Below are 18,866 nucleotides of genomic sequence, written 5' to 3'. Positions count from 1 at the left end.
TCCTTATCCCACAGTCTTTCAGGCAGAAGTCACAGATATTATGGAGTGTTCTTGTGAGAATTTTTATTTGTGGTATAGGAGTAAGACAAGTGTGTTCAACTACATACTTGTCTGGGATTGCTATCAAGTCATTTCTTCCTTTGCCAGAATGAAAAATGTGACTGTTTGTTGGGTTCCTAGTCATGAGGGATCTTTGTGAACAAAAGAGCTGATGTCCTGGCTAACTTGGGCTCAGCGTCCAATATAATGGGACCTCATCTTTTCTGTGGCATTTCTAGGTGTGAATCCTTTGACAAGCAAGAGGGGGAGCGAGAGCGAGGCTTCTGTGAGTACTGTAAACCGAGGCCTGCGCACTGCATATATACAGGGTTAGCCAGTGAAACAGGAAGATTGGAGATGGCCTTAACAGTTGGAATGTGAGTGGTGGGGGTAATAGTGGCCGGCTCCTTTCTACCTGCGTGTCCCACCATTTAGTTGAGATGGATTGTTGGATGGGTGAACATTGCGGCTAAGCGGTTATACGAATGGTGAGTTTGGTGAAAACGCAACGTGATTTTCAACGCCATTTCAGCATACCGCGCAACAGGCCTGTTCTTTCGGATAACGCAATTCGTTTGCGGATAAACAACCTTGAACAAACTGGATCAACGTCTAAAAAACGAGGTGGGAGTGCAAAAACCGTTCGAACCCCTCAAAATATTGCTACTGTTCAACAGGCAATGCTCAGAAGTCCACACCGATCTGCCAAACAACATGCTCTACGCCTTGGAATAAGTAACACTTTGGTGAGCAGGATTCTTCATCAAGATTTAAATTTTCACCCATACAAAATACAGATTGTGCAATCTCTCAAACCAAATGACCCTCATAAACGATTACAATTTTGTGAGGAAATTGCCAGAAGACGAAGAAAATGTCAACCAAGTAAACAACTTGTGGATGAGCGATGAGGCGCATTTCCACCTCTCTGGTTTTGTTAATAAACAAAACTTCAGATACTGGTCGGAGGAAAACCCTGGCGCACTTCATGAAACACCTCTTCATGCTGAAAAAGTGACGGTTTAGTGCGCAATGTCAGCAAGAGGAATCATACGCCCATTTTTCTTTGAGGATATCAATGGAAGTGCTGTGACTGTTAATTCTGTGCGTTACGTTGCAATGATCCAGAACTTTCTTACACTACAACTCTCCCGTTTTCCAATAAATGAACACACAATGTTCCAACAAGATGGGGCAACAAGCCACACTGCAAGAGTTGCCACGAATGCTGTGAATGCTTTGTTTCCAGGTGGCGTCATTTCCCGAAACGGGGATATCCCTTGGCCCCCTCGCTCTCCAGATTTGACAGCCTGTGACTTTTTTCAATGAGGTTACTTAACCCTTTGCACGCCAACGTACCTATATTACGGCCGTCGGCTACTTAACTGAAAATCGCCAACGGCCGTAATAAAGGTACGTCACGTTTTTCGCCTGTAATTTTCTTATAATTCATCTGATTGCCGCGAAATTTTGACTAATCGATGGTCGATTAGTTGCTTTGAAACCACAAAGTTGTTTATTCCTTTATGGACTGTTTGTTTGGTCGTATTTGAGCTTCGCAGCTGTTGGATTGTTTGGTCGAGAGTGAGGTTACGTTCGTGTTGCTGTGCGTTGTTTACGTTTGTATTTCTCTCATTACTATTGTTGCTAGAGCATTATTATTATGCCCCTTTTATTAGATTTATTGGTACTTTGGAATTATACCGACCACACCCAGACATGAATCGTTATTTGACATTTAGCTTCTACTGATTACTAGATTAGCGTAGAACAATATTTCGTCAGTATAAAACAGGAATTGTCTTATCGCAAACCCCTCCCCACCCTCAGACAGAGGTCAATGTCGAGCGGTCTAGTAGATAACGTAATTGCAGAGTCTCGCCACCCGTTCAGCTGGTGCGTCGCTTTGTTGTACTTCCATGTTTTACCCCAACATTTCTCCAAACACAAAAATTCAACAAATCAAACAAAAACTAAACTCTTTATTGAAAAAAACACACAAAACTTTTTATTTTTAATCACACTCCGCTACCCAAAATGCGAGTGCCTCCGATCGAAGGTGCTGCCGAAGCCCGCGCTGATGTCAACGAAAGAAAAACATCCCTCGAGATAGTACCTATCAGTAAAATATCAAATTCTAGAGGGGCTGATCAGAAATATAAATTGAATTGTAATGGAAAGGCAATTATGTACCGTGCAAAAAACTTAAATAATCATGTGATGCCGCGCGGCCTGCCGTAATCGGGATTCTCGAGAAAGATAAGATAACAGTGATCACAATACCTGGGAATGCTTGTTGATTGATGGAATGTTAGTTCTGTTACTCAACTACATCGTTTTATAACGTTCTAAGTTTATTGAAAAAAGTTTAAGCATTGGGGGCATATAACGGAATCTGACCCCATTAACAATTGATAATCGTAAGTTTGAAATTTTGTAATTAAAGAGTTGTTTTTTCGTTGTATCATGTTTGTATCTATAAATTGATATTTTTGTGTTCTTCATCATACTGGTGTGGTCGGTATAATCCCAAAGTACCGATTTATTTTAGTATAGTGTCAAATATTGATTTGTGAATATAGTGTAACATTACATACAACGTCCATGCAACTTACAAAAACTGTGCCCGTGTCACATTTAGTGAAAAAAATCACAACTGGACTTTTATAAGATAGGCTTTTGAAATTTTGTAATTAGGTTAAGGGGTAGATATAGTTGACTAGGATATAACAGGAAATCAGCAAAAATATTTTTTGATATCACTTATTTGTGCTAAAAAAAAAACTTTTTTGAAAATATTAATTTTTTTTCTACATTTTTTATTTTTTTATAAGTTTAAATTACTTTTATGCAACTAAAATTTACCAACTGAACACGGGTTTTTATAAGCAAAATAATGGTAAAGAAATCATCAATATCTGTTCAAAAATAAAAAAAGTTATGATACATTTTGTGAAAGCTTGCAAAATTGCTGAAAATGCCCTTGGCGTTTCTGCGTAGTACTTTTGGAAAATAGGCTGGCGTGCAAAGGGTTAAAAACAAGAGTTTTTCAGAACAATCCACCTAGAACTATCCCAGCCCTAAAACATCGAATTCGGGACAAAATCGAAGGAATACCAGTCAATATGCTGCAAAATGTCATGAGAAACTTCCAGGCCTGGCTGCAGCAGTGCATAGATAAGACATATGGCAAGTGTTATATTCAAAAATAATTTTTTCACTTATTGTACAGTAAATGGTAGAATATTTACACACATATCAAAAAAAGGAACAACAGTACCTCACATAAGAAACGGCCAATTGCAGGATATTTAACTGCTAATAACACAATACATCAGGTGTTATAATTTTTTAATAGATATTTTGGTAAGCAAAAACAGACAATTGTGATTCGCCTTAGCATAAAGAACGTTAGAAAGTTGATTATTAATCATTATTGGATAAAACTAACTGCCCTGAGCCTAACTGTCCACTGTAGGATTCAAAGTGTTAACTTTGCTCCTTTTTTGGATAACTATTAATTCAAAATACAAGGTAAGTAATTGCATACCGTTTCTCTTATTTCTTTCCTACTTTTATTTTATTAATTTTGTGAAGAAAAATTAGTGTACAAAGGTTTTGACTACTTACATTATCCAGTTGTTCTTTGGTATGAGCAGCAGAAAGACATATCCGTATCCTGCCTTCCATGAGGGGGGTGGCAGGGAACCCCACTCCCACCACTGCCAGCTGCTTCTGCTTCAGTGTTCTAACAACAGCTCTGTGACATACATGTTCTTTTAATTACATGATTTAATTAGTACAATTCTGTTATTTCAGTTAATCAAGATCTATACCAAACACCTAGTTTCAAATAGTTAGTTTAGTTCTTGTTCTAAATTTTGATTGTAAACAGTTTTCTATTCTGATTATAATATTAAACCTTTTCTATTACATTACACATTCTAAAATTAAAATTAATTTAAAGTTTATTTCACGTTCTGTTTCAACAAATACAGGTTGTAAAGTGCAAAATCCATGATGTTATATTTATATTACAACTATAAGTACTAAATTACATCTTTAATTCTATTTTGGTGTTTTTGTGTAGAAGCTTTTGTTGTGGATCATGTGTGTTTGTTGATAAAACACTTTGGTATATTTTGTTTATTTGACCTGGTCTGTTATCGTAAATATTAGGCTATTTATACTCATTATACATAAATTTGTATAGTTAAGATAAAATAAAGAATGAATAACAAGAAGTAGTACTTGGTCCGCCAAGACTCAAGCCCGATCTCTCACCTCCTGGAGAGCAAGTTGCCTGTATATCACTAGGCCCTTAATTCTTATGAAGTAATTATTTTGTATTGGGCCATTTCTGGGTTTATAGAAATTTTAACAAATCTTAAATAATGAGAAAATAATTTGTAATCTTTAATCAAAAAGTTCAAGAAAAATTATGTCAATTTGCTTTATTACCATTATTGTAAAAAGTTAAATAGCAATGTGAGGATGTTTGTAAAATCTTTAAAACAAGTAGTTAGGAAAATCATAAGAGTGCTGACAGAAATGTCAGGAAACCTAAAATAATTGTTTTTAATAAATAAAAAAAGTCATCTTTCTATCTTTTCATCAATGTTTTATATTATATTTTCTGTGGATACAACAGCTGGAGTAGTACAGATACAGTGCCTCTGTGATAACACTTGTGTACAATATAACCATTGTTCAGTAAAGCTGAGTAACAACTAACCCAATTTTGGAGAACATATAGACTAGAACAGGAACCACAGGCGAGTTGTCGTTTCCGTAGACAATGAGCCCCATCTGGTGAAGTCTCCGCCGCACGTACCTCGTGTTGCGTGCAAGCTGGGCGATCCTCCTCACTCCTGTCATGGGAACATATCGGGTTACGATCTGGATCAGTATTTGGATGTTGGGTATTTGGATCATATAGATCCGGATGCTTTCTGAAGACGTGGGTATGAAATATAGAAGCACTATACATTTAACACAACCTCTTTAAAAGTAGGCTTGCACCAAGCTGGGAGCAACAATCAACTGATATCTCCCGACTGTGACAATTTTGGTGCTCCTGGCTTGTGCAAGCGTATCTTTAAAGTGGTCGTGCTCGCTTATGTGTTGAAGGATTTTGTTGAAACAAGTACCTTTGGAATTGTAATCAAATTTGTAAAATAGTTGGCATCTAGTAAACGTTGTATAACTATATTGGTATTTTTGTTACTTGATTTAAACAATTTTCAACGAGCACCATTTGTTAATATTAAAGAAAATAACACAATTCCTTTCTTCTCTCATCTATTCAAACCTATGTGTCAAACTTGGTTTCAGTAGCTCATTTAGTTTTAAAGATAATTTTGTATAAAAAATACAAAATGGCGGCTAGCGGCTAAATGAGATACTTCTAGACCTATGTTTATACAACATTTGTTGTTTACAATGATGAGTACTATCACCCACAGAAATTTGTGAATACCCTGTGTATATATAGTATAACAATATATATTAAATGTTAAATCACTATAGACAGATACTTGTGTGTGGCAACCTCTGCCTTTATCTAGTTATGACATTAATGTAACAATAGTTTACGCCTCTCACAGTCAGTCTTAGATGTACCAAGTTAAGAAAAGATAATCTGAAAAAAATTATTGTTACACATTTTTATTTTAACCCTCTTTATCAATTTCAAGCTTATCAGGCTGTGTGCTTGTACAGTACAAACTGGCTCTCGGCTTCCGGGCTGTGAACATTACTTTTCTTCCATTAAACTTATAATACATATCCATATAAAATTAAAATTCACAAGCATGATGCTGTTCATTATACATGACAAACCAGGAAACAAATAAAATCGTCCTTTTATAAAAGATCGTAAGATAAAAAATAGATTCTCCCTAATAGTGGCATTTGTGGAAAGAGAAGATTTCGTTACCATCGCTGGAGCCATCCTCCCCCATGATGATGCGCATGCTGGTGATGATCTGTTGGGCAACGGGAGGTGACATAGCTGAGGCGTAGCAGGCTGCATGGCTGTTCACCCGCAGGAAGTCTATCAGTTTCTGCAACACCACTGACATGTTCCTCAGTTGCATTTGTTATGTCACGAAGAAAGTGTCAAACAAAGCAGAGGTTGATTTCCTGTTCAGCCCATTCGTACGATCTCAAGGAGATGAGGAGGCGAGATGTTACTGAGAATCCTGACTCGCAAAGGCATATTTTGGATCTATATGTCATATCTAATCTGGACTACATGTCATAGCACTGTAATTAAGATTTGAACTGATAATGATTGCATCTATACTGGTACTCATTTTCAGAAATTTTTAAGGTTTTTTAGTAACAGTTGTGACATATATATATATATATATATATATATATATATATATATATATATATATATATATATATATATATATATAGATACTATTTATTGTTTTGAACAAACTTCAAAGAATGATAATATATTTTTTAAATAGGATTTATAGTACCTTATGATATACAGGTGAAAGATTTGATATATATTTAAAAAATAATAAAAAGAAACTTAATTTTATTTTGATGTAAAGTAAACAGTTCCATGCAATATAATCACTATGAGGATAAAATAAATGTATCAGCAGATTTGAACCAAGCAGATTTGTGATTTGTACATTTCAATGTTGAGCAACAGAGATGTTCTACACAACAGTATACCAGTGTACGAAGTTAAAGAATTGGAGAAATGAACTAAATTGTTTAAATTGTCCTTCGGTCAAACAGTACATGTGTTTACCGAATCAAAAAATACAAATAAATAGTCTTTCTGGCAAGTGGGAAGAAGTAGGTTGATATCGTGAAACTTAACAGGGGGTGAGGGGGAGGGGGGAGTTGGTACTGAGCATGAGGGTCATGTTCACTGTGTTATCACAAGGCTGATTTGGGATACGAAATCTACCTATCTATAATTGAGGCCTCTTAATAGCACATAAAACTGAATTTCTGAAAACAATTTACATGTTCTTCCAAGAAAAATAAGCTTACAATTTTTTTTTGGGCCAGGGAACAAATACAGATTGTCACCAACAGCTTTAGTTAGCACTATACAATTTTCTAACTCTATAAAGGGACAAAAGTGAAAAATATAAAATATTTATCAACAAATACTGGTTAGTAAACTTTTCAAAGACAGTTATTATTTACGAAAATTAAAGAAGACTTATTAAGTACAAGCTTGCATTTTACCATAAACAACGTTCTTCACATATCCAATTAAAATATGAATGACCCCAAAAGAGTTCATTTAGATTTTTATAAATGATATGAATGAATATACAGCGTTATGTTAATGGAATAATTCAATTATATTTAGTATGGGCAGGTTTCTAATACCCTCTTCTACCAGTTTAAACTAAAATCTTACATTAAGTAAGATTGAAAACTGCAAGAAGAGGTTTGATGACATTTTGATGATATTTTACTCATTCTATCCAGGAATCCTTGGATCCATGTAATATCCAGCATATTTATACTTTAATAATTTATAACATAAAAATAGACGGTACTTAAATGACTATAATTCTTGCTGTCCAGAAGTAATTTGCTTCTTTAAAATAAATGATAGAAAGTTACAAATACTAAATATGTACCGTATATACAGATTGACAATTTTAAGAATAATAAGTCTAATTCAGAACACATAGAATAATAAATACAGCCTAAAATGTCCTATGAAAGAAATCATTCACAGTAAACTTACTATAAAAACAACAATGTCAAATACACAGTTCCATTGGTACAACGAAAGGAAGGGAATGAGTGAAAAAATTATAAAGATTAAGAAAGACAATTTAGGATTGACAAGAGTAATCCCTATAAATTAGAAAGGTACTCAGAGAAGTAACAATGTGAGTACCTTTGAGCCAGCTATGTAGCCTCCTGCAGAGCCAAACGACTTGGTGAATGTCCCCATCATGATGTCGATGTCTCGGGGGTCACAGCCGAAGTAATCGACTACACCTCTCCCTCGGTCTCCCAGGGCCCCGATACTGTGAGCCTCGTCCAGGTAGAGGTAGGCCTGTGGCCGAACAATACACTCATATTTATGTCTCCTTGGTACATCTAATATTGTAACCCTACACTACTGTGCTGTGTTGGGCATGTCAGCTTACCCACTCTGATGTGGGATGAAAGATGGATTTGTGTTTTAGGTGAACTAGGCACACTAGTTCAATACTCTACAGGCAGATGTGAGTTAAACAACTTTTTCTAAGCACAGTACAACTTTGTTTATCCAGATATCATTCATTCGGATCTCCGGGTCGTCCGGATCAGTTTTACAGAGTAGAGGTAGTCCAATATTATTCCATTCTGTTGAATTTCTAGCATTATTTGTTTTTCCGTTACATACACACATGTGGCATTCAGAACATTTCGTACATTATAATATCAAATTGACAATGGTGTAGTATGCCTACAACAGTTTTACAGAGTAGAGGTAGTCCAATATTATTCCATTCTGTTGAATTTCTAGCATTATTTGTTTTTCCGTTACATACACACATGTGGCATTCAGAACATTTCGTACATTATAATATCAAATTGACAATGGTGTAGTATGCCTACAACAGTTTTACAGAGTAGAGGTAGTCCATTCTGTAGAATTTCTAGCATTATTTGTTTTTTCCGTTACATACACACATGTGGCATTCAGAACATTTCGTACATTATAATATCAAATTGACAATGGTGTAGTATGCCTACAACAGTTTTACAGAGTAGAGGTAGTCCATTCTGTAGAATTTCTAGCATTATTTGTTTTTCCGTTACATACACACATGTGGCATTCAGAACATTTCGTACATTATAATATCAAATTGACAATGGTGTAGTATGCCTACAACAGTTTTACAGAGTAGAGGTAGTCCATTCTGTTGAATTTCTAGCATTATTTGTTTTTCCGTTACATACACACATGTGGCATTCAGAACATTTCGTACATTATAATATCAAATTGACAATGGTGTAGTATGCCTACAACAGTTTTACAGAGTAGAGGTAGTCCATTCTGTAGAATTTCTAGCATTATTTGTTTTTCCGTTACATACCCACATGTGGCATTCAGAACATTTCGTACATTATAATATCAAATTGACAATGGTGTAGTATGCCTACAACAGTTTTACAGAGTAGAGGTAGTCCATTCTGTTGAATTTCTAGCATTATTTGTTTTTCCGTTACATACACACATGTGGCATTCAGAACATTTCGTACATTATAATATCAAATTGACAATGGTGTAGTATGCCTACAACAGTTTTACAGAGTAGAGGTAGTCCATTCTGTTGAATTTCTAGCATTATTTGTTTTTCCGTTACATACACACATGTGGCATTCAGAACATTTCGTACATTATAATATCAAATTGACAATGGTGTAGTATGCCTACAACAGTTTTACAGAGTAGAGGTAGTCCATTCTGTAGAATTTCTAGCATTATTTGTTTTTCCGTTACATACCCACATGTGGCATTCAGAACATTTCGTACATTATAATATCAAATTGACAATGGTGTAGTATGCCTACAACAGTTTTACAGAGTAGAGGTAGTCCATTCTGTAGAATTTCTAGCATTATTTGTTTTTCCGTTACATACACACATGTGGCATTCAGAACATTTCGTACATTATAATATCAAATTGACAATGGTGTAGTATGCCTACAACAGTTTTACAGAGTAGAGGTAGTCCATTCTGTAGAATTTCTAGCATTATTTGTTTTTTCCGTTACATACACACATTTGGCATTCAGAACATTTCGTACATTATAATATCAAATTGACAATGGTGTAGTATGCCTACAACAGTTTTTACAGAGTAGAGGTAGTCCATTCTGTTGAATTTCTAGCATTATTTGTTTTTCCGTTACATACACACATTTGGCATTCAGAACATTTCGTACATTATAATATCAAATTGACAATGGTGTAGTATGCCTACAACAGTTTTACAGAGTAGAGGTAGTCCATTCTGTTGAATTTCTAGCATTATTTGTTTTTCCGTTACATACACACATTTGGCATTCAGAACATTTCGTACATTATAATATCAAATTGACAATGGTGTAGTATGCCTACAACAGTTTTACAGAGTAGAGGTAGTCCATTCTGTTGAATTTCTAGCATTATTTGTTTTTCCGTTACATACACACATTTGGCATTCAGAACATTTCGTACATTATAATATCAAATTGACAATGGTGTAGTATGCCTACAACAGTTTTACAGAGTAGAGGTAGTCCATTCTGTTGAATTTCTAGCATTATTTGTTTTTCCGTTACATACACACATGTGGCATTCAGAACATTTCGTACATTATAATATCAAATTGACAATGGTGTAGTATGCCTACAACAGTTTTACAGAGTAGAGGTAGTCCATTCTGTTGAATTTCTAGCATTATTTGTTTTTCCGTTACATACACACATGTGGCATTCAGAACATTTCGTACATTATAATATCAAATTGACAATGGTGTAGTATGCCTACAACAGTTTTACAGAGTAGAGGTAGTCCATTCTGTTGAATTTCTAGCATTATTTGTTTTTCCGTTACATACACACATGTGGCATTCAGAACATTTCGTACATTATAATATCAAATTGACAATGGTGTAGTATGCCTACAACAGGTTGTAAATTGTAAATGATTGGTCTCATATTCACAATATCAACGGTATGGTGACCATATCTACAGAATCATGCCTTCTGGAAGTGTACCAAAGTTAACATTAACTGAGCTCTTTACAGAACAGCATTTTTTAAATTTTATTTGTTTTATATATAGTTAATAACTCTGAAATGAAATAGAAAATTGGCTCACTTTTAGTGTTATATTTGTATCAAATAAATGATTTATTATCTATAATCTATTATGTTTATATTTTATTACTAGTTTATCCAGATCACTTGTAGCCCCATTTTACAATACATTTACAATACATTTTCCTTAGGTTCAATCATCCATCAATAAAATCTTTATTTCTCCTTTGCTACAATGCAGTAAATAGTGAATTGTCATTAGCTTATGGATTAGTTTATAATCTTAATCTTGTTCAAACTATTTAATATAAATCATAAGTTTGGAATAGAAATGCAACTATTTTAAGGCAAAACTGAATGATGACAATTTATAAAAAAGTTAACATCAGAAAACACCCATTAACAGAGTTATAGATTTTGTTTATTAGTATCTGTTTGATGTTCTTTATGCTTTTTATGTTTATTTCAACGTTCTTATTTAGTTTTCAAATTTCAATTATTATTTTACAAGTCATGAAATAAGCCGAATGTTCAATTTTGGGAGTATTATGTAAGGGAATCGTTAAAAAGTTTCTTCTTGTGTTATATGAACTACCTGAATTTCTTGAAAACCTATTCTTGTTCTTAACATAAAATTTACAAATATCTAAAATATACTGACAAGGCAGAGTTAAAATATTTGCAGATCTAAATAATGGTTTATAATGTTTATCAAATGGTTTATTATACAAGATTCTTAATGCTATTTTCGGAAAAAACAAATATCATATTAAAATTCAATGTTATATTACTATTCAATGTTGAGCCGCCACAGTTAATTAACCCTTTCCGCTCGTATGTCGGACGTCGTCCGACATTGCTATTTTGCCGTTCCGCTCGTATGTCGGACGCCATCCGACATTGCAGTGACGTCAGCTTTTCTTTATTTTTAGGCGGCCTACGATGTTTCCGATTGGTGCTGCGATCGCACGGCATTCTCAGGAACTAATAAATTACAGCTGAACTACGATTGGTCGGCTGCTGATTTATTTTGCTTTGTCATTGTAGTCACGTTTCCTAACCAATTTTCAGACGCGTTCGCATTAGTGACTCGATATGTCGTTACCAAGTACCTCTTTTCTTTCTGATTCAGAAGTTATTGCTGAATTACTTAATTAAGGCAAGGATAATCAAATAAACATACAAAAGCCATCAGTTATCTGTCAGTATAACAAATATATGGGTGGCTTGGACCAAGCAGACCACTATATTGCTTCCTACAAATTTCCCCGTAAATCTCTGAAGTAGTGGAGAAAGCTATTTTTCTGGATGTTGGAAGTGGGAATAGTAAATAGCTTTCTCTTGTTCAACACGAATAAACAAAACCATGGAGAAAAAACAATTCAACACAGGAATTTCAGAGAAATCCTTATCACTGAACTTGTAGGCCATGTCCGTAACCCTATGAGTTTGAAGCGGGGTCGTCCTTCATCAGTAGAATAAGAAGAAAGGCTAAACAAACAACCTCACTTTCTTGCAGCTCATCCAACAAAAAAAACTAAAGACTGTGCTGTTTGTAGCAATAGAAAGGTGCCAGGAGGAAGAAAGGAAACACTTTACTATTGTAAAACCTGTTCAAAAAATTCTGGTCTTCATCCTGCAGAGTGTTCTGAACGATACCATACCATGCTAAAATATAAAACTTATTAGTGTATTTATCAAATTTTATATCTCTAAAATATAAATTAGAAATGAAATAAAATTATTATACAATATAATAATGTATATACTTTATTAACTTCCAGTTTGTTAAAAATGGGTTTTTACTGAAAATATGCTAAAATAAATACGAGCTGAGGGGGCAGACTAGTGAAAAAAATCCGAGTGGAAAGGGTTAAACCATACTTCATTATACTGTGGAAAGTGGCATAATATACACTTCTAATTGTGAAAAGATCCACACAGTTTGGCAAGATTTTTGGAATAAAGCATGCGGAATTAAGCTTTTTTGCTATTTGGTCGGTAAAATTTTAATTTGGAATCAATAGACATACCATGAAATTTCATTATTGATGTTTCTAAGATGTTTTCCAGAGTGATCAAGCCTAATGAACTTCCTGTTGTTGATAATAAAATCAGTTGTGTTTTCCCCATTATTTTTAATTCATTAAGTGTAAACCAATAATTCTGACACTTTTTACATTCAATAATCTCAGACTTAAGGAGTTCTGGGCACTTACTGTTACTACGGCAGAGGTGTCATTTGTATATTAAATTATATTCCATGTAGTTGCATTGAAGCATACATTTTTGGATAAATCGGAGACATAAATTAAGAATAAAGTGGGTCCTAATATAAAACCTTGTGAACAGCCAATTTTGCTAAGCTTCTAATAAAAAAAGTGAAAATTACCAAGTTCTCTTATTTTAACTTTTTTCAGACGATTGGTGATATATGATTTGAATAGATTTTAAACAAGTCCTCAATACTGTATAGTTCTATCTTTTCAAGATAATTTCTCTGTTCATGCAGTCAAACGCTTTTGCTAAATCGCATGAAATTGTAGCCAATGGTAGTTTCTTATCATCTTCCATATAATAAATCTGTTAAAGACATTATAGCATCAACTGTTGATAAATTTTTAGCAAAACCAAATTTGTATTCATTTATTATATTATATCTTTTAGGACAGGTAGAAGATGGTTAAATATTATTTGCTCTAAGAGAGTTAAAAAAACTGGGAGGACTGAAATCGGCCGAAAGTTTTCCAAATCGGAGAAACCGGTTATTTTTATTGGTATTTTAATTGAATACTTCAATAGATCCGGAAAAAATCCCAAAAGATAGATAAACATTACACATGTAGGCAAAATGAGATGCTATAATGTTACAAACCTGTTTTATCAAAAACATAGGTATTTCATCCCAACCAGAAGTTATCTTATTTTTTATTAATTTTATTACAGTGAGTATTTATTCTGTAGTAACCAGTTTCAAGTAGAGGGATTGCCCAATATTGTTACAACGATGAATGGCAAATTTCAGTGCAATGATCATATTTGATTCTAAGCTGTTACTATTTTCTACACTAACAAAAAGCTCATTGGTTGTATTGTATTTTGAAACATGAGTCACTCTCAAAATGTGTCTGTTAAAATGCTTTACCGACCTTGTATTTTTTCTTCAGCCTGATTAATTCTGGCAGGTGTACGATAGAGCCTTCCATGCTGAAGATACCTTCAACGATGATGAGAATCTTCTTCCAGGGTCGTCTTGTGCGGGGTTGGCCATAAATAACAGCGTCTCGAAGATGTTTCTCCAAGCTGGCCATGTCTATATACAAGTTTTGTTTTTATTAAGTTTTATTTTACTTCTTATGTTCCTAACTAAGAATTAGGGCAATTAGGGTGTTAAAAACACACAGAGATGTACATAGCTTCAGGTTTATCACAAAAGTTATGATTTATTTGAAAATCCTTATTACTGCGACTATTTCCTGTTAAATGGCTAGGTGGGAGGAGATTTGGGTTGAATGAAGAAGTCATTACTGAAACAAACCCCTATTTTGAGAGCCTTGAGAAAACCTATTATTTGGAGGGAATAAAAAGGTTAGAAAAACACTGGACTAATTGTCTCAAGGTAAAAGGAGATTATATTAAAAATAAATCGTTTATTTGCTGAAAAAAATATGTTTGACTTAAAAAGTCACTAACTTATCATAACTGATAATGTAACACTAAAATGAAGAAAACTACAAAAAAAAAATGTACATGTTTTTCAAACTGAAGATAGTAATTATTTACTCCTGCAGTCAAGTAGACTCGCAATCCCATTAAAATCGTACTAAAAATGTGTAACAGTGAATGTTAAATAAACAAATATATATATATATATATATATATATATATATATATATATATATATACAAACCAAAAAGGTAGGGCATAGTTGATAATGACTGATCATTCACGTAGGTTATACATATTTTTTTTTCTTACACCCCAAGTAGGTATTTTAATATCCCACACCTTCACAAGATCCCAAACCTTCTAATAATGTATTCACTTTTATATATATATATATGAATATTTGTTAAAAGCTCCCGACTACTTCCGCGTGACGCGACTCAGCAACTGTTAGTGCTTGTATATCGTCTTGTTTTTTTCAATTGTAATTTTATTTGTAAATAAAAGTGTTTATAACTATGTATTTTCTTTTTGTGCATAAATAAGTAAACATTATGCATATTTTAGATTTTTAAATAAAATTAATTTTGAGTTCTTTTTAATGGCCTAATATAAAAAAGTATTTTTTGAAAAAAAAAAGTTTTGAGTTCTGACCATCAAACATCCACCATTATTCAGGTCAAATTATAATTATGTTTATATTGTACAACATATTCTGCAGAGTAATTTGATGTATAAAAATTTTGTGTTTTCTCCAATAATTAATTGTACAGGATAAAAAATTAAAAACTCTGCACGAAGCTTCAAAACAGGGTGCCAGTCAAGGCTCAAATGCGCGCCAGCCGGAGGGTTAAGCAAGAATAAAGTTAAAAGTTTATATGTCAGTAATATTTTTAACAGCAAAATCAGTAACATTAAACTACATGAAATTTGTACCGAGATTTAGGAATAATTTTGGCATGCTCCCCATAGTAAAATAACCACATCAATATTAAATGCACTTTTCTTGCCATGCAAACTACTAGTACTGGTAAAAAAATCAACTTATTAAGTACTATAATTGTAAAAATAAATAACAATAGTGAATTGTCAGGTTAACAATAATTCATAAATGTTGGTATATTTTTCTAAGGTGATTTATCTGATTTTAAGTGACAAAAACAAACAACTAAAAAATTTGATTTTTAAAGAAATAAATTCTAAATAATAAATTGATTTTGTTGTTAGTCCATAGATATCATATGCATGAAATATTGTAAATAAAAAACAATAAAATATTTACATCATAATAGACTATGTAATTGAGCATCAATGGACTCCTCCAACTAAATTCACCGAGATCCATATTTTGAATCAGATTGGCATGCCCAAGAGGTTCGGCAATTACTGCGACAACTGATAAGACAGTGTGAACCGTTCAATGCCCCCCCCAAACACTACTATGTCCCCGGGACTGTGACACGCCGATATCGGCTGTGATCTAGTAGTAGTGGCGGTTGTTTACAACGTCGCTCCTGCATGCAGAGGTCGGCCAACTCGCACTCCATTTAATCTGGTACACTAGTAAACTGCAAAAAGACCAATCGCCACGAGTCGTCACGATTCTCGCTCACGTTTGAACTAGGCTTTATAACACGAGTCTAGGCTATGAAGCATGTTGATTTATTTAATCGTAAATTGTAGAGATTTTCACGGTTTGTGCATTAAATTCACAGCTTATTCATGGTCAGGTGGGGAACCTGTCTACATCAAAACACAATTGAACAAAGCAAACACCGTTAGGACACAAGCAAAGTGAAAACAAAAAAATACAGGCATTAATCGATACACAATACAAATTGAATCCAGCCATATGGTTTGTATGGATCATCATGCCAAATGACCAATAATTTACAAGGTTTTTACAGCATCTGATATATTGATGCCGTTTAATTCCAAGGGTTAAACCATTGTCCCTTATTTTAAAACTAGATTAATGTTTTTATGTATTTTTTATGTCACTAACCTCAAGTTGGAAGGTAACATTGAATTGAACTGCACATAAATTTAATAGATAGTTGAAAGAGGGTTCATCCCAAAGCATTTTGAAAACCACTATTGCAACCGTATAAAATGTTTCTTTTATTTGGTAGACAGGGGATTAGATTGACATGTTTTAAAGCAGTTAATACAAGTTAAACACATCTGAGAGTGGTAGAACGATACTACGGTACATGTCTACACGTTCGCTACTTAAATTATTCTTTTGTGAAACTCAGGGTCTGTACATAAATTATTATCACAAGAAGTGGTAAAGACCCACTGTTGTGTTTAAAGCAGTTAATAACACATCTGAGAGTGGTGGAACGATACTACGGTACTTGCCTACACATTCACTGCTTAAATTATTCTTTTGTGAAACTCAATGTCTGTACATAAATTATTATCACAAGAAGTGGTAAAGACTCACTGTTGTGTTTAAAGACTTTGATCGTTGCACCCGACAATCGCAAGCCCAAGATGAGACTAGCGTGGTTCTTCTCGTCACTGAGTACAAAGCACCCAGGACTCAGCAAGGTGGGGATGTTGAGCGAGTTTGTGGCGAACCCCATTCCAAACACGATGGCATCCTCCACGCCAAGGAATCGGGCTGTGAGCTTCTCCAGCTCTACGTGTTGCTCGTTGGTACCTGAAACCATCTCTTGAAACTCACCAAAATATGGGATGATGAGCAGAAGGTTTAACCTTAACAAATAAAACAAATTTCTCTTGTACTGACTTCTCCTTATACTACGATACACAGTAAATTAAGTGAACAATATTAATATTGTTAAAATTTTCCCACTTGTCCACCACACTTCGGATCACAGAGATGATTTTGTAAGAACAGATGTTATACTAATGAATTATATATGTGATCTAATTTTAGGAATAAATACAAAAATCTGAGATTGTTAAAATTATTTCCATCTACCAGCAGATAAGTAAGATGAATGGTGAGTGCTATTTTAAATTGTTGTGTTTAACTGTAGCAGAAAAGTTTAAAATATGTGTTCACATATAACAACTAGCTTTATGTTATCTTACATCTGATTCTGTTCAACAAATTAACATAGGAATTATTAACAATTTCTGAACACAGAAAAATTTCAGAAGACAGCCATTTAGAAATTAACGAGTGGATCATCATTGAAATAATTTTCAAAAGAACTAAATATACATGATAATGGCATACCTTGTTTAGTACAAAAAAGTTTATTGCATTTGGACTTAGGTACGACCTGGCAGTAATTCCTTGAAATGTTAGGGTCCAAGGACACCTAGTATAGTATTGCAATATGGAATCTCAGATCATTTTTTCAATTCATGAAATAAAGTGTGTTGAAAAATAAATTTTGGAATATAAATTCTTACACAAATAATATTTGTACTTGTACAAACCTAGTTCATGACGTGGGCTACAGAGTGCGACTCCATATTTCTTCACAGCCAGTTTTGCTGATTCTGCACATGGACCCGTGGCTTCCGCAAAGCCGAGGTAATTATACGAGGCCAGATTAAGACACTTTGTCTTCGTGCCTGTGAACCTGCCACAAAACAAGTTTCCATCGTCATCTATATAAAAATTAGTATGAGAAAATTTACACCACTGTATGAGAAAAGCTACAAGTACACCACTGCAAATAAAACAGTATTATACTAATTTTATTATTACAATTAATATTATTAAGATAAACCATGTGCATTTATTTGCTTTACTGAAGATTAAATTAGAATGAGTTCAATGATTTTAAAATTGTAGGACCATCAACGACAATAATATGCTTATCTACTGTTTCTCAGAATCGGTTGAGTTGTCACATTATTTCTCTGTGTACACATTTACAAGACTAGTAACAACATATGTTCATAAAAAAACTCTCTCTGTATAAGTTGACATTACTGACAATGGATGATTTTAAAAGATAACGGTATTGTAGACAGTTGCCATCTCCAGCATCTAAAAAAATATTAAGCATGCAAAACAATAAACAATACATCAAATCAAGGAAACAAACACAAAGCTGTTTTGTGCATAAAAACACATTTATTCTTGAAATGTAGCAGCAAGCACAAACAAAAACATAGCATAAAACAAATGTATGATGAAACACGTGATGCACACGCCGCAGCAGGTACAGGCCGAACCATGTAGCACAAAGTGCGGCCAGTGCATGCGGACGAGTCACTTTTCTCTGTCCAGTACATATGGGATAGGTTATGTTGGAGATGGGGGACTGTGTCATCCTCCAAGCACTGTACTTCATGCTAAATGGTTCGGTCTGCAAGTTGAGACTGAACATAGTTGAATACAGCACGTCTCCATAAAGTTCTAGCTCAGC

The 18,866-nt window shown here is 34.0% G+C and overlaps 1 protein-coding gene across 1 annotated transcript in view; it reads right to left on the bottom strand.

Moving 5' to 3' along the window:
- Positions 1–18,866, bottom strand: part of LOC124356542 (serine palmitoyltransferase 2) — a 49,164-nt gene that overhangs the window by 1,977 nt on the left and 28,321 nt on the right. The window contains exons 4-10 of the mRNA XM_046807605.1: positions 17,926–18,071; positions 16,955–17,173; positions 13,989–14,152; positions 7,937–8,098; positions 5,978–6,104; positions 4,775–4,910; positions 3,670–3,799 (exon numbers count right to left, since the gene is read on the bottom strand). Coding sequence (XP_046663561.1) covers positions 3,670–3,799; positions 4,775–4,910; positions 5,978–6,104; positions 7,937–8,098; positions 13,989–14,152; positions 16,955–17,173; positions 17,926–18,071 — 1,084 coding nt within the window. The remainder of the gene's footprint in view (positions 1–3,669; positions 3,800–4,774; positions 4,911–5,977; positions 6,105–7,936; positions 8,099–13,988; positions 14,153–16,954; positions 17,174–17,925; positions 18,072–18,866) is intronic.

The sequence above is a fragment of the Homalodisca vitripennis genome, chromosome 3 (assembly GCF_021130785.1).
Source record: "Homalodisca vitripennis isolate AUS2020 chromosome 3, UT_GWSS_2.1, whole genome shotgun sequence".
NCBI lineage: Eukaryota > Metazoa > Arthropoda > Insecta > Hemiptera > Cicadellidae > Homalodisca > Homalodisca vitripennis.
The sequence above is the reverse complement of the archived record's forward strand: the minus strand, read 5'-3'. Positions and strand labels throughout refer to the sequence as shown.